General features: G+C 44.1%; 2 protein-coding genes across 2 annotated transcripts; both read right to left on the reverse strand.

Moving 5' to 3' along the window:
* Window positions 1-3,964: 3,964 nt before the first annotated feature.
* Window positions 3,965-6,995, reverse strand: LOC127258126 (G-type lectin S-receptor-like serine/threonine-protein kinase At2g19130). Its single transcript, XM_051284808.1, has one exon. It carries the CDS (start codon window positions 6,678-6,680, stop codon window positions 4,137-4,139), a length of 2,544 nt encoding a protein of 847 aa, XP_051140765.1. The 5' UTR covers window positions 6,681-6,995; the 3' UTR covers window positions 3,965-4,136.
* A 13,871-nt stretch (window positions 6,996-20,866) lies between these two features.
* LOC127258492 (uncharacterized) lies at window positions 20,867-22,546 on the reverse strand. The gene has a single exon (XM_051285342.1). It carries the CDS (start codon window positions 22,544-22,546, stop codon window positions 20,867-20,869), a length of 1,680 nt encoding a protein of 559 aa, XP_051141299.1.
* Between the last annotated feature and the right edge of the window lie 1,197 nt (window positions 22,547-23,743).

Consider the following 23,743-nt stretch of genomic DNA (forward strand, 5'->3'; position numbering starts at 1 on the left):
AAACTTACTGACGATATGAACAACATAGGCAATGTAAAGTCGAGCAACTGTCAGATATATCAGGCTTCCCACCAGCTGACGACATAAGGTAGGGTCGTCAAGAGGGGCGCCATCCATCGGAGTAAGGCGACAGTCAGACTCAAGAGGCATAGTTGAGGTCTTAGAATCTCTAGACAGAAGGTCGGAGGCATACTTGGCTTAAAAGAGATAGTATCCGTCCAAGCTGTCGGAGATTTCAAGACCGAGAAAGTACCGAAGAGGCTCCAAGTCTTCATTTCAAAGTGGCTACGTAGATGATCCTATAGCTTAGAGATGTCGGACTGATCATCTCCCGTGATGATCATGTCATCCACATAAAGTAACAGAATAGTAACACCAGCTGACCCGCGTCGAATGAATAAAGCAGATTCATGATAGCTGGAAGTAAATCCAAGCTGGAGCAGAGCAGAGCTAAATTTCAAAAATCAAGCTCGAGGTGTCTGTTTCAAACCGTAAAGAGCACGATGAAGTTTACATACCTTGGAGGACGTGGGAAAACCAGGAGGAGGAGACATGTAGATGTCCTCGGATATATCACAATGCAAGAACACATTCTTGACATCAAGCTGATGTAGGGGCCACTAACGAGTGACAGCGATAGCTATAAGACAACGGACGGAGGTGAGACGAGCAACTGGAGCAAAGGTCTCTTCATATTCAATACCCACTTACAGCCGATAGGTTTCTTGCCTTAAGGAAGATCAACCATATTCCACGTATAGGTTTTCTTCAAAGCCTGTAACTCCTTAGACATAGCCTTCCACCACAACGGGTCCGCATACGCCTCACGAAAGGACTTGGTCTCATGGTGGGAAAAATTGGCAGAGAAGCAGTAATAATCGAGTAAGTGAGTAAAGAGATGACTAACCCGAGTGGAACAGCGAGGGCCAGGATCAGGGTCCGTGGTCGAAGTAGTGTCCTCTGGTAGTGGTGAGGGATCAGAGTCGGGAGTAGTGGTAGGCTTGGGGATCAGTGTCAGTTCATGAGGCGCAACCGGGACAACATCAGGAGCAGGGGGACGGAGCCACGTCATTGGAAGGAAATAGAGATAGAGATGACAAAGTAAATAATGGAGACTAATGATCAAAGGGGACTCTAAAGTGGGACAAGGTAGAGACCTTAGTATTCTCCCAGAATGTGACATGACGAGAAGTACGTAGCCTATTGGAAATAGGATCCCAACAACGATAACCCTTATGCTCTAACCCGTATCCCAGGAAGCAACACAGACGCGCGCGAGGTTCTAACTTAGTGCGCTAATGAGGAGGGAGGATGACAAAACTGACACAACCAAAATGGCGGAGAAAACTATAATCAGGGGCTCGATTAAATAGTCTTTCAAATGGCTGACATTAACCATGACAGAGGAAGGGTGCTGACTATATCGAGGATATGATGGTGTTTACGTTCGGCGCAACCATTTTGTGAAGAGATGTACAGGCAAGAGCGATGGACAACAATACCCTGATCAGATAGGAAACAAGAAGGGAATAAATAATACTCGAGGGCATTATCTGTGCGGAGACTTTTATGGTGGAGGAAAATTGGATATGTATCATTTTAGCAAAGTCCATATAAATAGATGAGAGTTCAGAACATGGTCGCATGAAGTAAATCCATGTAAAGCGAGAATAGTCATCGATAAAAAGCACAAAAATAACAAGAATCATTGATAGAGACAGCGGTTGAAAGTCCCCAAGTATCAGAGTGAACTAATGAAAACGGTGTATCTATAACATAAGTACTATGAGGGAATGACAAAACAGGTTGTTTCCGCAACGAACAATCCACACAATTAAAAGACTCAAAACTAACAGAACCCAAAGGACCCTGACTAATAAAATACATGAGTTTATTGGATGACGCATGACTGAGACGATAATGCCACTAAAGGCACGATGGAGTAGAGGTAGTGGCAGCAGAAATAGAGGGACGAGGGAGCTGAAATAACTCAAGCTCAAATAAGCGGCCCGTCTTCCGGCCCTTCCCGAGGGTCCTCCTGGTTTGCGCATCCTGAACTTGCACACCAGAAGAAAAGAAGATCACTGTGAGACCTTAATCAACTAATTGACCAATTCAGATCAGATTCAAGGTTAATTGGGGAATACAATAGATGTCAGGGAGGGATAAGGACGAGGTGGATGTATGTCCAATATGGGTGATGCGCATATGGGTACCATTTGCGGTAAGGATAGGGGGTAAGAATGACGTGGTGGATGTAGAGGTCATAAGGCATATATCAGAGGTCATATGATTACTACAGGAAGAATCAAAATACCAAGGAGAGTTATCTGATGTGGTAGACATGGTGGTATTAGAAGATAGAACTTGTTTAAGAAGAGCCTCCAAGTCCTAAATCGTAGGAGGCGCACGCGCAGGCGTGGCAGAAGCTATGACAAAAGGGGTACTAGACTGAGGAGGTCCACGAACATGCTGAGGCTTGGAATTATTGTTGTCAGAACGAGAGGGCCTAGTAGGACAATATTGTATAGTATGACCCAAAACATGACAGTAGTGGCACTCCACTTTGGGGCAGTGACCGAGTCGTGATCAGAAGACTGACATCGTTTGCAGTGGAGTTGACGAGTATGAGCAGGGGTTCGGGCTGTGACTGCAAGAGCATAATCAAGCGAATGAGCCTTGGCTAAGTGGAGACGAGTTTCCTAAAAAAGAATCTCTTGAATAACTGCATCCAATGTATGAAGTGGGTGCCGATGTAACAAGGAGGCACGAACTGCTTCATACTTTAGACGCAAAGCCATCAAAACCTGAATGAGGCGAAGATGATCAGGATTGATCTCAGCCTGATCCAACCGATGCCTGCGCAAGAAAGTTGTTTACAGATTGACCTGGTTCCTGATTTAAATAATGGAGTGTACTCCATAGCTGATAATAGTGCACCAAATCAGTAGACGGAAGTGGACTGCCAAGAAATCCTACATTGCCTTAGCAGTTTCAAATTGGCAAGTTGCATATGTATCGCCGGAGTGGAAGTATTGCGCAACCAGGTAAAATCTGATGGTTCTTACTATCCCAGTCCTCCAATTTTTCAATATATGATTCAACAGCTTTAGCGGTAGGCGCAATTTCTCCTATAGAAACCGGAGCAACATGAGCAACTATATCCCCTGTAACAATCCGCCATAACTTCCTGCCTACCAAGAAGCTTTTCATTGATTGTGCCCACAAACCGTAATTATCTACGAACATGACAACACTTATTGGTATATGAACATCCATCTTTTCCATAAAGAAAATTTCGAGAGTAGACAATATCTCAAGCTGAAAATCGAAACAACAGAGGCATAGACAAAATCGAATCGAACCCGGAACACGAAAAATCAGACTGACACGGAAAACTGCTCAAACAGAAAAAAGTGAATATACCATCGCGGAGGAAATTAAATTCTGAGCACGCCGGTGCAAAAATCTCCGGCAACCGACGCCGCACGCGCCTCGACGCGCCGGTGAGGCGTCCGGCCAGAATCTTCGTCAGGCGCGTGTGTGTCTCACGTGGCGCCGTTGGCCGAGCTTTTTTGGATTCCGGCCGGTCTCGTTGGCTGAGATGCGCGACTTGTTTCGATTTGTTCGAAAAAAATCATGGCTCTGATACCATGTTGGAATAAACGAAATTACTTTATTTCTTAAAATACAAATCGAGTTACATCGACATACGTATAGAATTGATATTGGCCGGCCATATACATAAATATATATATCAACAGTGATATTATTGAGATGCCTTGGACACTTGAATTCATATTCATATTGAAACACGACACTGACATTCATGGTTGTCCGATCCCGTGGCCCTGAAAGAGTGAGTGAGCGACTGAACTGAACCCGGCATGGCATGACATGACATGCATGCATGCATCTCCTTACCTGATCTACTTTAAGGCATGCAATGCAGTCAAGTAATTCATATGCATAGATCGATCCTGGATCCTGTATGTATGTATTCTTTCATTAGTAGTACTAGTAGTATTATTCATGCACAACAGCTAACAAACAGATATCAATTCATTCATTCATTAATGCAGAAACACTCGACTCGAGCAAAGCTAGCAAGCATTGTCTCTTTGCTAGCTAGCTAGCTAGCTGCTGGAGGTACTGTTAGATGAATCCGTAAAGAACACTATTGGGTGTTCCTTATTCTTGGTCTCGGCTTCTTCTTCTTCTTCTTCTTCGTCGGCACTCTGAATAAAGACTTGGAGCGCTCGAGGGATTGGCGGCACATTGACGCCCACAAGGCCTTCCAGAATCTGAACCACCTGACTCATGGACGGCCGACTGCTCTCATCATCCTGGATGCACCAACACGCTACTCTCAACATCTTCCCAACCTCTTCTTCCGCAATCTCCATCTCCATCTCCATATTCTCCGTCATCCTCCTATCCACCAGCCCAACTACATCCCCTCCATCCCTCATCACCCTTGCAGCTTGTGACGGGAAGAATTTCATTCTCCCATCCTCAGACCCCTCCGAGTTTCGCCTCCCCGACACCAACTCAAACACCATCATTCCATAGCTATAAACATCTGCTTTCGCTGTTATGGCTACCCCCGATATCCATTCCGGCGCAAGGTATCCCCTTGTTCCTCTCATTGTTGTCAATACACGGCTGAAATCACGCCCCACCAATTTCGCCAATCCAAAATCTGCCACTTTGGGGCACAACTCCGCGTCCAGTAATATGTTCTCCGGCTTTATATCACAATGGATGATGCAGTCCCTGCACTTGTCGTGCAGATACACCAGCCCCCTAGCTACTCCTAATGCAATATTATACCGACTCTTCCACCCCAACACCTTCTTCTTAGAGTTAGAACAAGATTCATTGCTGGAATTGAAAAGATGCGAATCCAATGAGCCGTTCTCCATGTAATCATACACCAGCAACTTGTTATTGCCTTCAGAGCAGAACCCGCGAAGCCTCACAAGATTCACATGTTGGATTGTCCCGATTGTGCTCACTTCTGTCCTGAACTGCTTCTCCCCCTGGCTTATGCTTTCGAGCTTCTTCACAGCGATGATAGTCGAATCTGGTAAAGTCCCCTTGAATACAGACCCAAATCCTCCTCCGCCAAGCTTATCCGAGAAATTCTTGGTGACATTCTGCAAATCTTTGTATCCAAATGCCAGCAGCGAACCCTCGGCACCTTTCAAGCTTCCAATGGTTGGCTTCCTTGTACGCCTCCAGAATACCGCCATTAGGATTGCAGCCACAACCAATATGGCAACAACAGCACCCAAGATAGAGCCGATCATGAGACCCTTATGATCGTCCTTGCCAGCTGCAGCAAACTCGGGTGAAGAGGCAGAAAGTCTGAGATATATTGTTTTCCCATTACTATCTCCTTCATTATATTGCTGCAGATTAATCAATTCTCCATGCCAAACAAAGCAAGCATTTCCATTTCCATTTCCATCATAGGCGTAGGCCGTGCAGGAGCAATTATTCAAGCAACTCAACTGACATTCAGCCGAGTCCGCAACTGGCAGCGACTGTTGTCCGATCACAGGATGGCTCACGTAAGACCGCATCAGAAACTTATCTTTACTGCTACTACTACCATTAGCATAATTACAATCCAAAGCCATCTCTCGCGCACAACCACCCGAAAAGTCATTCAAATCCCAGTCATTGGGAGAATTAGGCCTAAACCCTGGTAGACATTTGCAGAAGGGCATGTTCTGATTGCAGGAGCCGAATGCTCCACAATACGAATAAACCTCACACTGCTGCCTCGGCTGAGACCAAAACAGATTCCAATCCGAGTTGGTCCACGAGGTCTGCCGAATCTGCCCCGAGATATCCATAACGAATCTTGATATGATGGATGGATTGTAGAGGGAATATGTGAAGTAGCTCTCCTCGGTATCATTAATATAGCTAAAATCATAGATGTAATTCAACCTCATTTCGGGGACGCCGCTGAAAATTTGACCATTCCAAGGGCCACTGCTCCAGTACTCCTCGCTCCGATTCCACCGTATGATATACTGTCTCTGAACGGGATCCAGCTCAAGGGAATACAGACCCGGTGCGGGATCTTGGGAATTCTTCCAAGAAATTAAAAGCTGCGATTTATTCCTCGTTTTATCATAAGCGAGCTTCCCCCCGGGCAGCCATGTATCTGCTATGTTATTAAAGCTTTCCCACAAAAAGCTAGAATTCGATTTTGACCCCACATCATCCCTCCTCCTCAAAACCAAGTTACCGTTGTCAAGGAGCACTGCTACCACGCTAGAAGAACTAGTACTAGTATTACTGGTGGAACTCAAGGAAGTGGACCAAACCTGGGATCCGGCCTCGTTGAGCAGCACCAAGTTGCCGTCTAAAATCCTGAGGTGGCTTGAATTCTTGTCGAGGACAGGGGTTTCTCTGTTGGCCACCCAGACAATAGTTGGCTTCTCCACTTTTTTGTACCATATGCCTATATAGTACCTTGAAGAATTGCCCGGATGGAAGAATCCAAGCACGAAGTTTTCGCCGGAAGAAACGATAGTTTGATCCCCGGAAAGAGTCTGGTTTCCTGAGATGGAGTCTGCGGCGTCGGCGAGAGAAGAATAAATGGGAAAGTAGAAGAAGAAGAAGAAGAAGGGACACAGGAAGAGGGGCTGAATAATCATCATCGTACACCACCGCCAGCAGAAGCACAAGGGTTTGTGATGAGGAGGAGGAGGAGGAGGATCATGCGATGTGAGGCAGAGGAGAGAGGGAGGCGATTCTGGTCTGGCAATGTGAATGTGACGCGAGTCGAGTGAGGACAGGATGGGGAGTCCAAGGAAGATGTAAAATGTTGTTTCCTGTTGGCGTTACTCACTCACGCTCGCAGTTACCATTTTGTCCTTCTGAGACTCATGGAAGAGGAGAGGAAAGGGAGATTCACAAAATTTTTAGTTGAACTCACCTGTCTGTATTATGTTATTTACAACTTGCAATAATGTGAAGACAGACAGGTTGATAGTCAATCTTCTGGATACGTTCGATATTTCTTTGTGTCATTTTACAAGTCTGAATAATAATAATAATAATAATCAAAGGCTGATTGGTTGGTCAGAGATGGAAGGATGCACACGTTACAACGACCATTTCAAATATCCAATGACGCGTTCCATAGTATTTGCATACATTGTAACAACAACAACTTATAATTGACTAATCCGCTCCCTCCAACAACATACCAAGAAAACAGATAGTGGAAGAATATAGTGGAGCTTGAGAATGTGACTCATTATTAGTGGAGCTTGAGAATGTGAGTCATTATTCATCGCAGGCTATCAAAATATGTACAATTAATTGCATCTAATAATTAGCTTTCGTAGTTTCTTTAATTATTATTATTATTTTTTTATAACGGTCTTTTCTTTTTATTATTATTATTATTATTATTATTATTATTATTAGATATGGAGATAGATAAAGCAAAAATAGAAATAATTAAAATTTGTTATATAATATATAGTAATATAATATTGTTGATGCAAATTTTCAACAATAAAAAGTAAAATTCGAAAATAGAAATTATCTTCAAATTTGATAAAATAAATGCCTGAAATTAAGAGTCTCTAGACACCATACGATATATAAGCAAACTAGAAAATAAATACTACAGACTGAAAAGTAAATGGTGATCCCCAAAAGCAATTCACTGAATTTGATGTCGATTGAAGATGTTTTTCCAGAATAGATCCAGATCTTTAAATAGTCTCTAAAGAAAACGTTTTGGAACCGTCGTCATTTGGGTTACAGTAACCGCCGTCAACCGCCCACTAATTCCTCCTCCATTGATACGTGTTTTAACTGTTTCACCAACCGCTCCCACCAGTTACAGAACCCAACTAGCTCCACCGACCGCCTCTGGGCACCTTACCTCTTTAAATGGACGGCTGGTCCCGAACGACTACTCAACCGCCCAACATACTTTAGACAGACTGTAGGCCGACCGATTGAAGATGGTTTTCTTTAGTTCATGATTAGACCTATTTAAAACCTATGTCAACCGCCACAACCAGGTCGGCCTTCATATCCGCTCGCCGATTGTAACTTCTCTCAACCGTCTTTTCAGACGGATCATATATCACCATCTGACTGAGAAACCGTCTGGACCATCCACCGACTGAACCTACCGAATAACCCAACATTTGACCAACCGACCAATCCAGATACTAATTGATTGCTAGACCAAACAACTAATCAGTTTCCCACTCGAGCGACCACCATTCAGTCTCTTCAAACAGCTGAACAACCATTCAAGCAACCACCATCCATTCCCTTCAATTGGCTGAATAACCATTCGTCCAGATGATTCATTGGTCGCCCAATTAAGCGACCACCATCTAGTCCCTTCAATCGGCTGAACAACCATTCGTCCAGACGATTCATTGGTCGTCCAATCAAGGGACTGAACTACTGTTTGACCAAGTGACCGGCCAATCGATCAGGTGATTAACAGGTCGCTTAATTAAGCGACCAATTAACAGACCTTTCTTTCAAATGGGCCCCTAAAGGCCCATTTTCCTCTTGTCCGACCTCTGTGTCTGTCATCTCGTCTTTCTTCGCCCGACCTTCATTTTGACCAACCTCCGTATCTGCCATCTCATCCTTTTTCGCCCGCCTTATACTTTGTCCGACCTTTGTATCGGTTGTCTCATTTTTTGTCTGACTTCCCTTTGCCCGACCTATATGCCACCCGACCTGAGTGCATATTTTTTTCCTTTCTTCGTCCGTCCTCTTCTTGTCCGACCTCTTAATCACAGGTTTCTCCCGAAGAAACCCATCTCTTAATAACGCTTGGACCTATATTTGGACCCATTTTTAAGGTCCTACTACTATTAACAGGCCCATTCGACTCTACACCAATCCTTAGTCCAATTTATAGGCCCATTCTCGAAAACCCTACACACTGATTTTTTCTCGCTTAAGAAATATAATTCGTAAGTATATATATATACACTAGCTCGTATGTGCGCGCCAGTTTTTTGTTCTAGTAGAACATTTTTTGTGATTTATTTTTTCTGATATTTTGCATCGCCGAAGTTTGCTGATTGTTCAATTGTTGAACATAAGCCAACCAATCGGTAGGTGGTTGGGGAATTTCCCCTGGATTTGGCATGACGGGTGGTGAAACATTTTCTCTTGTCGGTGCTGATGATGATTGAGGTTGTGAGCCTGCCATACTGATTTTTCTGATGATTCAGCCAGACCTCAGTTGTATGAAATTCTCTGTTGATGTAGGATCAGCAATCTTGCATTTCTCCCACTGTGGTCGCCAATTTGTTAATGTATTTTTTCAACAATAAAAAGTAAAATCCGAAAATAGGGAGTTATCTCTGAATTTGATATATTTAGTGTCTGAGATTAGGAATCTCTAAACACTATACGGTACAGAAAAATAAACTGAAAAGTAAAATACTGGAAATTTAAATGATGATCCCCGAATCACTGACTTTGTTGTCGTTTGAAGATGATTGAAGATCCTTTGTCAGTTGCAAATCTTAATCCTTAAATACTCTTCAGAAACGGTACTGGAAACCGTCATCCGAACGGTTATAACGCCATTTTTTCAACTGTCTGCTAACTCTTCTTCTGCTGACACGTGCCCTCAGCCGACCGAATTATCACTCTCAGTTGCTCTCAACAGTATCCGACCTCCATACCAACCGTCATCCGAACGGTTATAACGCCATTTTTTCAACCGTTTGCTAACTCTTCTTCTGCTGAAACGTTCCCTCAGCCGACCGAATTATCACTCTCACTTGCTCTCAACAGTATCCGACCTCCATACCAACCGATCTGCCTATCCAACCACGAATCTGCCGACTTTTTGGACCGACCGCAGACCTTCCGCCTTTTTGGTCCGACCGCAGCTCTTCCGCCTTGTTAGTCCGACCGCAAACCTTCCGCCCTTATTGGACCGATCGCAGACCTTCCGCCTTGCTGGTTCGACCGCAAACCTTCCGACTTATTGGTCTAGCCGCAAACCTCCCGACTTACAAATCATCCGACTTACTGGTCCAGCCGCAAACCTTTCGACTTACAGACCATCCGACTTGCTAGTTCAGCCGCAAACCTCCTGACTTACAGACCATCCGACTCGCTGGTCCAGCCGCAAATCTTCCGACTTACAGACCATCCGACCCGCAAACTGTCTGACCCGTGGACCTTCCTATCTGTGGACCTTTCGACCCGCGGACCTTCCGACCTGAGGATCTTCCGACCTGAGGACCTTTCGACCTGCTATTCCATTAGATACGTCTATTTCACCTGATTTTCTCGCAACGCCCCTTGATCAGTCCAACAAACCCAATCGTTGGCCCATTTTTTCCTTTTAACTTGGGCTTTTTAACCTAATATAAATTTCATACGTAACAACTTGTCCGCCGCCATTGGACTTTCAAACGTCATTCCTCCATCGCCGTTTGGAAGTTCGTAAATCACAACCTTACCAAGGAACTGTCTCTGCAACTGCAACTAGTTACTGCAACATTGTGTGCCACAAAACTCTTCCTTCTTCAATTTGGCCTTTGTCAATCTCAATCTCTGCGACCCCAAACCATGGCAAATCAATACATTCCTGCACTTCCTTTCGACGGATCAATCCCTGAAACGACTTTCGTGGAGACAAAAATGCTCACTCCAACCATTCAACCATACTGCACTACTCCTGAAGATTCCAATCGAATGAGAGAAGTCCTGGAGGCAAAGAATCTACTGGCTATCAATAATCCCAACTACAATGCTACCCGTCTCCATGATAACATCAAAACTCATCTGACGGACCCCAAAGATCCCTACCGCACCTGGTACAAAAGGGTAGCAGAACATTTCAGGATCAATGGAAAAATCAACAAATCGACCAGACCATATTTCTGTCTACACTCCCATGGCAGCGATCTGGCACCCTAAGGTATGCGCCTTCTTTCTTCCAACAGCCCCATCAGCCCGACACTCATGGATGTGGCCATGATCGCACATCTGCCCATTGTGGGAGAAGACCCTGTAATGGGTGCCCTAGATGGGCAAGAGCCCACTGCGGACCATTTGGGCTGGTCGCTGGCTGGCATTAAGGAATAAGGTTGGACTAAATTTTTAAACGACCAGCAAGGAGCAGACGGGACCCCTGTGACCGACTGAGAGCATACAGCCTTCCTGCTCTTTTGGCTCTGTAAGTACGTTGTAGTTTCCCCTTCGAAATGTGTTCTCCCTTCTCACCTTGATCTAGCCATACATATAGCTTCGGGTCATTTCTTTTCATTGGGCACCCTCTTCCTTGCCAATCTTTTTGAAGGACTGTCCAGGGTTAGCACCCGTCTTACAGATAAGGATGGTAAAAAACTAGATACTGCTGCATCAGGCCCTTTTTGGTTTTTAGAATTGTGGTTCCGTCTTTATTTCCCTGAAACGTTTCAATTTGGCCACCCTCCTGTTGTGCCACCACCTGACAAATATCTAGGAATAGCCCTTAACCGACTTTGTTTAGGTCGCAACAACCTCCAAGCGTCTGACCCTATCATAACTGCCATTCTTGCCGATTATTGTAATAACTCCCATTTTTACATACATAGAAGGTATATTGTTTATGCATCTGGCCTGTTTTGGCCATTCCCTGTATCTTTACCTTTGTCCGAACCAGACCCACTTCCTCATCTCACTTACTCCTTCTCCTGGGATGCTGCTCTTAAGCCCAGGTCCTTATTTTTCAGTAAGAAAATCGATAAGAAGGGTCACAAAGTGTTTTATACCTTCAGCTATCAACCTCAGTTTTTGGCACACCAATTCGGATGCTAACAAGGCTTGCCTGGTCCCATTGTCCATCCCCATTTAATAATTCAAAGTCTGGATGGAAGAGTTATTCCTGAATTGATCGCTCTTTATGTATCCCAACTTGTCAGTTATATAACTTCCAACTCTTACATTCCTTTCCGGACCTCTCCAGCTTCAGCCGAATCCTTTCGTGAATGGTGGTCGGTTACTTGGGCCTTAATTGCCCCTGACAAGGATCGCTTGCTGGGCATTCTCCTTCCCTCACCTGCGTTGACACTAGGGACGACCCCATTAACTAATATCCGAAGGAAATTAATTACTCAGGGCACTGGGTCGGGCACTCTACAGAGGAAAAGAAGAGCCTTCAGACTCAAGCTATTCCCCTCTCTGGAGACAATCAACCGACCTTAATAAACCGCCCATTAGGTCGGGCCCCTATAAAGACCCGACCTCGTCCAGGCATAATCTCATATTCTCAACTTAACTTGATCATTTCCTTACCATGTTATTAACCTTTGTTTTTATATTCAGGTCTGACTTCAGCCAGGGCGACCGCCCAACCTGTTTCCAACTCAAATAAAGCAGCAGAGCCACCAACCGACCAACTACATGAACCTGAACCCTCGACCAAAAGCCGGGCCTCGAAGAAAACGCCTTCATCCGCCGAACGGGCAACAACAAGGGTCTCATCTACCAGTGAGGCGACTGCTTCAGAGATGGGTAGATTACCTTATGTCGCTTCAGACCCATCTCTGCCTCATATGGCGCCAATGGCCACGCCTGCATCCGCCTCTACTGCAGACGCCTCTGATGTGGTTGCTTCAAAAGACAAAAATGTCCCTGATGCGGCCATTCAAATCGCTCCCGACGAACTAGCTGCGGCCGCCCCATAAGTGCCCGACCAAGGAGCAGCCGATGTGAGGGCGGCCGTCCTGGAGGCAGCCGACCCAAGGGCAGCGAACCCTTCTCCAGAAGCAGACAGACAAGAAGAAGAACCTATACCTGTTCAACCGAGGGGAATCTTACAAGAGTTACAAGAGATTCCCTCCTCTGAATCAGAGACATCTGTTAACCTGGTAGACATTTGCGATTCCCTCTTCCAAATCGTAAATTAATGTTTACATGATCCTTAAATCACTATATCTCCATCATTCAGGGACCCAAATCCATACCATAATGTCCATTTGAAGCAGCCGACGAGTCAGCCATCGCAGTACCAGTCGCTCATCCTTCCAGACCTATGGCCATTCTGGCACCTTCAGTGACCACAATCCGTCCAGAGGTAAGTACAACCTTCACAATTGATTCTTGATATTGGTACCTCATGTAATCTGAAATAAACCTTCATTCTTTCAGGGATGCTCTGATTTAGCCCTTTTGTCGGCTGTCCCCATTCCGACGGACGTCCGAACTATAATTACGCAGGCTATTGACCAATCTTTCCTCGACTTAGCATCAGACTTGCTTGACAGCCTCCTTCAAGCCATTAGTGGTCTTTTGTTTCAAATATCTTCAGAGTTGGCTGTTACCTCCATTCTTCACCAGTTGATGGAGCGAATATCTGAACTCCAAAATGAAGTTTTGTTTGCTCAGCTCTTGAAAACTGATACACCCTTGCCCGACCAGGATCGAATAAATCTGGAGGCTTCTTTGACCAAAACCAAGGAATCGATTCAACAAGCGACTGGCCGATTAGAAGGCCTTAACAATGCCAAGGCACAAATAGAGGGATCAATCCAACAAAAAGAAGCAGAACTGAGGGCGCTTCATCAAGAAAAGTCCATCCTGGAAGGCCACATAAATGATGAGCAGCGCCTGATTGAACGATACAAAAACAATGCAGCCGACCTGGACCAGGAGTTAAAGATTCACACCCAATCCCAACTTATAAGGCAGTACCAGTCGGCTGCCAATAACAGGCGACTCTCCAGGATAGAAGATAAATGATCCCAGATTACACTTGTGTTAGGATCTCTTTTGTAAAATTTTGGAAACCTTGACTTAGTAAATAATTTTTTCTCCTTTTATTAAGGATCGCTTTCCAAAATTCCTATCCTCCGGGGAACAAAACCAACATCATCTCTTATTTAAACGCTTGCAGTCCCTTGCAAAACAACAAACAGATGCTTAGCTACAAACTGAAATTTGAGCACGCTTGTATATATCCAAAATGCCACACGATCGCCCTCATGTTCCTGTAAACAACTGGCAAGGTGTTATTCAACCCTTTTTCGTGGGTAATCATCCAGTTGGAGGTCATGCCGAAGACCTGCTATGCATACTAAAAAAATTAGATTTCAAATTTAGATTTTCCCAACGCGGCAGAAAGACCCTTCATCGCGTTATTCGCCTGATGAAAAATGTGCTAGAAGGATATAAGACCCTTCGAGATATACAAAGTCGCCTTCCCGACGTTGATCATCACATGGACTTGATTGAACACCATGTGACATCCATACTCCCAGACCTTGGCTGGGATCATACATTCTCTAATCAGCGTGCAGTCTTTTCAAGGTTACGCACTCTTGTTGATCGCGAACGTCAAGCCGTGATAGACATGAAAGCTCGCACCGACTATGACCTTGAGAAGATGCAAGACCAATGGGAAAAGTACCGACCTAACTTAGAGGACCTTATTGATGAGGAACCAGAACTAATCCCCAATCACTGGAATGAAGATTCTGACTCAAAAGAAAGTAATCCTCTGCACGACTCAACATCTGATGAGTGAACCCTTTTTGGGTCCGAACCCTTTGAGGTCGGGTTCTGATTAAAATTACTGTTTCATGCTTTCTTGTTATCTGAAAAGGCAGGAAAATACCTTTTCAGATATCTAGCATTAATACAATCGTGTATCCTTTTACCTTCTTGATTTATAAAAATAAAGGCACCATTTCCGATCACCTTTTGAATTATGAATGGTCCCTCCCAATTCGCGGACCACTTTTCTAATTGATCAATCTTCTTATATGTTGGAAGAATAGTCTTCCAGACCAGGTCTCCTTCTTTGAATGTTCTGTAAAAGATTTTCTTTCCATAAGTTTTAGCCCTGATCTCATTTTGCTTTATAATTTGATCAATTGCATGAAGTCGATTGACATCCAGACTTTCCAATTGCTGCAACATCATTTGTTGATATTCCTCAGTAAATTCATCATTGGTAAAGCTTGTACGTCCAGATGAAACCTGAACTTCGGCTGGCAACACGGCATCTTGCCCAAAGGTGAGCTGATATGGTGAAAACCCTGTGGCAGAATTTCTGTTATTCCTATGCGCCCATAAAGCTCGAGATAATAACAAATGCCATTTTCTTGGGTTCCCTTCAATCGTTTTCTTTATAGTCCCAATAATAATCTTGTTAGCTGCTTCTGGTTGCCCATTAGCTTGGGGATAATAAAGCGAAGAATGATTCAGACGAATACCAAACTCTGCCAAGAAGCTTAAAAACTTCTCCCCAGTAAAGACCAGACCTTGGTCGGTTGTTACTGAATGAGGTATACCATACCTATATATGATCTGATTCAGCACAAAATCAATCACCTACTTCTGATCCATATTTTTTAAAGCAACCGCCTCCACCCATTTGGTGAAATAATCTTGTTGATGTGTTTTTTTCAACAATAAAAAGTAAAATTCGAAAATAGAGAAATATTCCCGAATTTGATAGATGAATGTTTGAAAATAGAAACTTTTAGACACTGTAGAATGAAATAAGAATAAAATAAATGCTGGAAAATAAAGTGGTGATCCCCAAAAGCGATTTCCTTGAATTTGATGTCGATTGAAGATGCCCTCTCTATACCGTACAAAATCTTTAAATAACCCCTTGAAGATACGGTTCGAATTGGTATCCGGTCGGTGACCATAACCATTGTTAACTTCCCAAAAAATTCTCTTCTATCGACACGTATGAGAACCGTCCTATCACGTCCGACTTAAAAACCGCTCACCAATCGAAACTACCCCCCACTACCAGAAAACCACATTTTACCCGACCTATAGGATAACTACTTTTAATACCTAACATTTGAACTTGGTCCGACTTCAATATCTAACCTTCTTATGCCCGACCCTTGGAATTTGTCCCGACTAGGTCCGACTTCTCTATCTGAACTATTTGGTCCCGACCAGGTCCAATCTTATCACCTGTCCGACTTTCTTAAATCCGACCCTCAGACTTTGTCCTGACTAGGTCCGATTTTGACGTCCGAACTATTTGGTCCCGACCAGGTCCAATCTCCTCATCCGTCCGACCTTGGGGATTTACCCGACCAAGTTTGATCAGACTCAAGACCCATCCGACCCGGTTACTGCAATCATAGTTGGACTTCAAAAAGCCCATTGGACGTTTCAAATGACCTAACCTTGGCAGGCCCATTTCCTAAAAACCTATCAATTATTTTGTGCTCAACAACTTGCCCCCTCCCGCCGAAACGTCACTCCTCGAACTACGGAAGACGTGACGTTTTAGGGTTACAGTGTGATCATCACACTGCGCCGCGTCAAATCAAAAGGGTTTATGTTAAACCCCAACTTCATCTTCCCAAACTTACACATTCACAATTCTAAAACCCTTTCTGCTCTCGTATAGCTCCCTCCTTCAACTTTTCCTTCTATCTTTTCCCATCCTCGCGTAAATGGCTAACCAATACGTTCCTGCACCCCCTTTCGACGGAACTGAACCCTCAATACCCCTTGTATCTTTCAAAGTTCTTACCCCTACAATCCGCCCTTACTGCACTACTACTGCGGATGCTGAGCGTATGAGCTCAGTCATTGTTCAAGTTTCTCCTATTATCGTCAACAATGAAGCGTTCAAACCGGAACGCCTTCTGGATAGCATCAAGACTCACTTGACCGATCCAAAAGATGCTTACCGGAAATGGTACGCGAGGCTCCTTCCTCATTTTGAAAACCAATGGAAAACCCAAGGGATCGATAAAGCTATCCTCCTTTCGACGCAACCCCTCTACCTCCACGACAAAGTTCTGATGGCCATGGCGGCTTTTTGGCATTCGCAAACAGGTGCCTTTTTCCTCCCTTCAGGTCCAATGGGTCCAACCCTAATGGATGTTGCAGTGATCGCGCATTTGCCGATCACAGGAGAGGACCCTGTTCTGGTTTCTCTCAGAAATCAAGAACTTCCCCCCAACCATCAAGGTTGGGCCCTGGCCAAATTGCCCGAAAGAGAAAGAGAATGGACATACTTTGTCAATAAATATCAGGGTAAAGAGGATACCCTGGTCTCCGAGTTGGAACACACTGCTTTCCTCCTCTTTTGGCTCTGCAGGTATATCTTCTTCTTTTTGGTTTCTTTTGTATGCATAAAGTTTGAATGTTTGAGCTTATATTCCTTTCTTCTTTTCTTTCACAGATATATCATTCTTTCCCCTTCTAAACTTGTCCTTTCAACTCATATTGACCTAGCCATTCATTTGGCATGTGGTCATTTCTCTTCTTTAGGTACCTTATCTTTAGCCAACCTCTTTGAAGGTTTAACCCGAGTAAGTTCCCGTCTCACGGATACTAAAAAGGCGGACACTGCAGCCTCAGGACCATTTTGGTTCCTGGAACTGTGGTTCCGTCTATACTTCCCCTCTGCATTTTTTGGTCGCCTCCCAATTTCTCCCAATCCTTATAGGTCTATTGGCTATGCCTTAGCCAGATTAACCCCGAACTCCTCTTGTCTAAAATCCTCTGATTCTATAATAACCCAAATTTTGACCGAAGATCGAAATTATTCCCGTTTTTTTGTATATACAACCTTAATGCAATATTCGACCGATCTTTTCTTCCTTTATCCTGACCCATCCTATCCTTTAACTCGCCCAGATCCTATCCCTTACCCGACCTACATTTTTTCTTGGGATGCCGCAATAAAGCCCCGATCTCTTTTTTCTAGTAGGAGGTCGGATAAGAAGAATCGTAGATCATTTTTTACCTACAATTACCAACCTCAATTTTTGTCGAGGCAATTTGGTTGCTGCTAGGGCATACCAGGACCATTAGCCAGCCCTCACCTCATATTTCAAAGCCCCGAGGGTCTGGTATTCCCGAACTCATCCTGACCTATATTTCTCAACTCACCAGCTACATCACCTCGAATTCATATCTTCCTTTCTGCCCAAAACCTTCGACAACCGAAAATTTTCCCACCTGGTGGTCGGCCACCTGGTCTTTACTTGCCCCTTCGACTGACCAACTGGTCGGGAGGCTTGCTCCACCCCCAGCTCTGGCTCTTGGCTCCCCCCGACTGGCAGTCAGAGGAAGGAAAAGGCAAGCACCTGTGGCAGGTGGGTCGGGAGGAAAAAGACAAAGAACAAAGGCCACTCCTGCTATCGATAGGCAGGCCATCAAGGAATATTTGGCTTCTCTGCCAATAGATACCAGTGGGATGCCAAAGTATCTAAGGCAACAATTTGGTAAGTTTTGTTCCTTTCCCTATGTTATTTTCATACGGCCCCTTTCTAACTCCAATATGTCTACTTCAGAAGATCCTTCAATGCTCCCGACCACTGGTCCGACCACGTCTCAACCGACCGATCAACAATCATCCGAGGCACAACTTCCCATTAATTTATCTTCGTCCCGATCAAATGCCGTCCCGGCCATAGAACAACCATCTATGGTCCGGACCACAGAACGACTAGCCATAGTCCCGATCACCACACAACCGACCCCCAGACAATCAGAGGTAAAAGATAGTTTCCGACATTCCTTAGACCAACAAAATATTAATTTTAAACAATAACTTCAAACCTTTTATTGTAGGCACATCGACTAGGCGAATCGATGGGCAGGCTACCTCCTCCCCCAGCGTCGGACATGGTTGTGGTGATGCCCGACCAACCTGTTGTCCTCCCCGACCAAGTTGCGGAACCTCAACAAGTAAGCGCTAAACCTTCTTTCAACATCGTCCTTTTGATAAAACTCCTGATACCTAAAACCTATTTGGTCCAGGCACCTATTGAAGATGTGGTATTACCCGACCCCGACCAGGTCGTGGCTTTACCCGACCCGCTTGTTCAGCAAGATGAGGTTCCTCTTGTCGGTCCCGAACCAGTCCAACCCAAACCAGTCCAACCACCCCATGATGTAGAGGAAATTTCCTCCTCAAAATCGGGTGAAGCTTCCGTTAATTTTGCCCCGCTGGATCCGGTTGGTACCCTTTCTCATTCATTTTTGGATTTTATTTTTCGCCCATCCAACGGTGCTGAAAACTTTTTTCTTCTGTTCAGGGTATGGATTTAGCAGCCCCCCAACAACTTCCACCAGGGGATGAATTAGTTGCTGGTCCGATTACCCGACCAGTCAACCCCTCAATTTTCCAACTTATGGCCCCTTCTGAGGCTATAGCTACCCTGAATCAAGTAACCTTCTGACCTTATCTCTCAAAAATTTTGCCATGTCTTTTAGCTTGCTAATCTTATTCTGGTTCAGGCTGCTCAGGAGATGAACATTTTGACCCGAATAGACCTCCCGACTCCCGTCAGAACCATTGTGGAACGATGCGCCAATTTGGATTTTGCTGACTTAGAACTGGCTGACCTTTCGGCGCTAGTCCAAGTCGCAATAACCCTATTGGTTCAACCTGCCCTGGAGTCGGGAGCTTCACCAGTTCTCGATCGGATGATGGCCAGGATCACTAAACTTCAAGCTGAACTTCCTCTGATCCGACCCCCATTATCCGAAGCGACCTCCTCCCGTCCGGCAACAGATCCTAATAATATTGAGGCAGATTTGAAGAAGGCCGACCAAGATCTCAACGTGGCTAGGGCCCGACTGGACGAGCTCCGGCAGGAGAGACATACATTAGCTACTGAAATCGCCCAAAAGACTGAAGAACTACGACGACTTCAAGAACGATTGGAAGCTATAGATGATAGCATACATGAGGGAAGTCGTTTGGTTGAAACACATTGCCTTAACCAAGCCAGTCTTTGCGAACAACTTTAGGCAGCTATTCGAACGAGACTCGTCCAGAGACACCAAGAAGCATACCAACGTCGTCGGGCCATCAAGTCAGAACTCAAATGGACCGATCTAAAAACTGCTTTACGGGCGCTTCTCTCCATGTAATTCAAATATATTGTACATTGATTCGGTTTTAACAAGTATTAATTCCTATTTCTAGAAAACAGATCCTATCTTTCCTGCGTTTTTTACTGAGTCTAATCCAACAAACACAGATCCATATTTATTGCCTATTACTAAATCACCTAACTTAGAAACCAGAATACTTATATAAACTCCGTACCTCCAACTCCAAAACATCACCATTACTTTTCATGCAATATGGTTTCTCCTCGTCTCCGTGTTCCTCTCTCAAACTGGGAAGGTGCTCTCCAACCATTCTTAGTGGGAAAGCACCCCATAGGCCACCACGCTGAAGATATGATACAGGTTCTAAAACAACTGGATTTCAAATTCAGATTCTCCGGCAGAGGCAGGAGAACCATTCATCGTACCATCCGACTGATGGAGCATATATCTACCAGCTACGAACCTTATACCGACATACTCACACGTATATCGGACCTCGACCATCATCTAGACATGATAAACCATCATGTAACCGCCATTCTCCCAGACCTTAGTTGGAACAACGATTTTTAACCACAAAGATCAATGCTCTCCAGACTGAGTGTCCTCGCTAAACGAGAGATTCAGTCTTTGCAGGACATGAAGTCCCGAACTGAGCAAAATCTTCAAGACATGCAAGACAAATGGGATCGTTACCGCTTGGATTTGGATGATCTTCTGGATGAAGAACCTGAAATGGTCTCGACCTCAGCAGTCTGGGATGACACCATTAATCTTTCCGATGATTAGAGAACCCTTTTTACCAATGGGTTCGAACCCTTTAAAGGGTCCTATGATTTTTTCTTTTTCCAAATAATCAATGACAAAGTTCCGAAAAGGCAGGGTAATAACTTTTAAGATACTTAGCATTAATATTCTCATGTACCGTTTTTCCCTCTTGATTTATGATAATAAAGGCTCCATTTCCAATTACCTTATGAATGATGAAAGGACCTTCCCAGTTGGGAGATCACTTTCCCAATTGATCTACTTTCTTATAGGTCGGCAAAATTGTCTTCCAGACCAGATCGCCTTCTGCAAAGAGCTTTGGGACCACCATTTTTCCGTAATATTTTGCCCTAATCTCACTCTGCTTAATTACTTGGTCCAATGCGTTCAATCGATCTGTATCTAACTCTTCCAATTGTTGCCACATCTTTTGTAAATACATCTCATCAACATAGGCTGTTGTACTGGTCACCCTGGGTGAAGGCACGACAAATTCTGCAGGTAATACTGCATCTTGCCCGAATGTTAATTGGTATGGAGAGAATCCAGTAGAAGTACTTCTACTGTTTCGATGAGCCCACAATGCTTGAGAAAGCAGAGTATGCCATTTCCTTGGATTCTCCTCCACCATTTTCCGGATAATGCCAATAATAATTTTATTTGCTGCTTCGGCCAATCCATTTGCCTGTGGATAATACTGTGAAGAATGGTGTAATTTGACATTGTATTCGGCCAAAAACTCAATAAACTTTTCCCCAGTAAACATCAACCCTTGATCGGTTGTGAGAGTGTGAGGAATTCCAAATCGATAGATGATATGATTGAGTACAAATTCGATCACTTCTTTCTGCGTCGCATTCTTCAAGGGAACTGCTTCTACCCATTTGGTAAAATAATCAGTCGCCACCAGAATAAAAGAATGTTGTTTCGATGAGGCCGGATGAATCTTTCCAATTACATCCAATGCCCAAGCTTTGAATGGCCAAGGTTTAACCATTTTCTGCAAATTCACTGTTGGCAAATGATGTAAAGGACCATGCTTCTGGCACTCTTGACATCCCTTGGCAAATCTGATACAATCATCAAAAATCTTCGGCCAATAGAATCCCATACGATGAATGGCCCATCGCATATTTAAACCTGCCCGATGTGCACCACACATTCCTCCATGGACCTCCTCCATTATTTTAATAGTTTCATCAGGTCCCCAACACCTCAACAAAACCCCTTCAAAGGTTCTTTTATATAAAATCCCATTAATTAGCTGAAAACGCAAAGCTTTTAAGCGAACACGAACCGGAGCAGTAGAATTTGGAGATTCCAAATATTCCATAATCCCTGTTCTCCAATCAGTCCCAGAATCGAGACTGCCAATCAACTGCTGACAAGAGCTCTGAGCCAGATTATCAGCCAACTGATTTTCCGTTCTTGGTACATGCTCAAAAACTACTTCCCCGATTCTATATAACAAGTGTAGCACTACATCTCGGTATCTACGCAAATGGGGAAAATTACACGCGTACCGTTTCAATACTTGGTTGATAACAAGTTGAGAATCCCCATAGATTAACACAGACTGCACTCCCTTAGCGATAAGTGCTTCCAGACCCAAAATTAGTGCTTCATATTCTGCGGAGTTATGTGTCATATCTTCCATTTGAAGCTGCAAAATAATTTTGCCGCCTCCTGGTCCTTCTAGTATTACTCCCGCTCCCGACTTTCCTTTCGAACAGGAACCATAAAAAAACATTTTCCAAGGGCTGGTGCCAATATATGGCATTATTTTGTTTTCTGATGATCCATCGCTTGTAAACTCAACCAACAAATCAGCCACAACTTGCCCTTTCACAGCCTTGAGAGGTCGATGGCGTAGTGCAAAAGGAGCCAGCTTAATAGCCCATTTCATTAATCTACCGTGCATGGTTGGTCTGTGCAACATTAGTCTGACCAAATCCATTTTAGAAACCACTTCGGTTTCTCTTGGCAGAATATAATGTTCCAACCGAGTGCAGGCAAAGACCAAAGAATAACACATTTTTTCGGGCATAGTGTAATTCAACTCAGGTCCTGCTAAAGTTTTGCTTAGATAATAAATGGCTCTTTCCTTACCATCTTCCCATTCTTGTACCAAGAGACTGCTTACCACATCAAAACTGTTCGCCAAATATAACCGAAGAGGTTGGTCGCCTCTTGAAGGGACCAACACAGGCGGGTTAACCAATGCCTCATTGATTTCCTCCAATGCCTTATGTTGGTCCCGACCCCAAGAAAAATTGGTAGCCTTGTTCCGTAATAATTTTGTGCTGGTTTTAATTTCCCCGCAGCGTTTGATATAAAACGCCTTAGGTAATTTACCTTTCCCAAAAAACTTTGTACCTCTTTGACCGACTGAGGCGATCGCATCGTTAGAACAGCTTTGGCTTTGTTCGCGTCAATCTATATTCCCTTTTCATGTACTAAGAACCCCAAGAAATTCCCCGCCGAAACTCCAAAGGCACATTTCGTTGGGTTCATTTTCAGGTTGTACTGCTTCATCCGAATAAAAGCATTTTTTAAATCAACCAAATGTGAATCAAAGTCGGTAGACTTAATGATCACATCATCAATATATACCTCCATTGACCGCCCAATAAGATCATGAAAGATAGTGTTCATAGCCCGTTGGTAGGTCGCCCCTGCATTCTTTAAACCGAATGGCATAACTGTCCATTCATAAATTCCCAACGCTCCTGGGCACCTAAATGCAGTTTTGGGTATATCTTCTTCTGCTAATGAAATTTGATTATACCCTACATATCCGTCCATTAAACTCAAAATCCGGTGTCCCGCCGCAGAATCGATCAACATGTCTGCTATTGGCATGACATATTCATCTTTTGGAGTGGCGAGATTGAGATCTCTGAAGTCGATGCAAATTCGGATCTTTCCATTTTTTTTGGTTACCGGAACGATATTAGCTAACCATTCCGCATATCGACATGGACGAATGAAACCAACCTTTAGTAGCTTCTCAATTTCTTCTTTGATCTGGGGCATCAATTCTGGACTCACCCTCCTTGGTGGTTGCTTGTAAGGTTTAAACCCCTTTTTAATAGGCAACCTATGTTCTATTAAATTG

This window comes from Andrographis paniculata, unplaced genomic scaffold (assembly GCF_009805555.1).
Source record: "Andrographis paniculata isolate CXL003 unplaced genomic scaffold, ASM980555v1 Contig59END, whole genome shotgun sequence".
NCBI lineage: Eukaryota > Viridiplantae > Streptophyta > Magnoliopsida > Lamiales > Acanthaceae > Andrographis > Andrographis paniculata.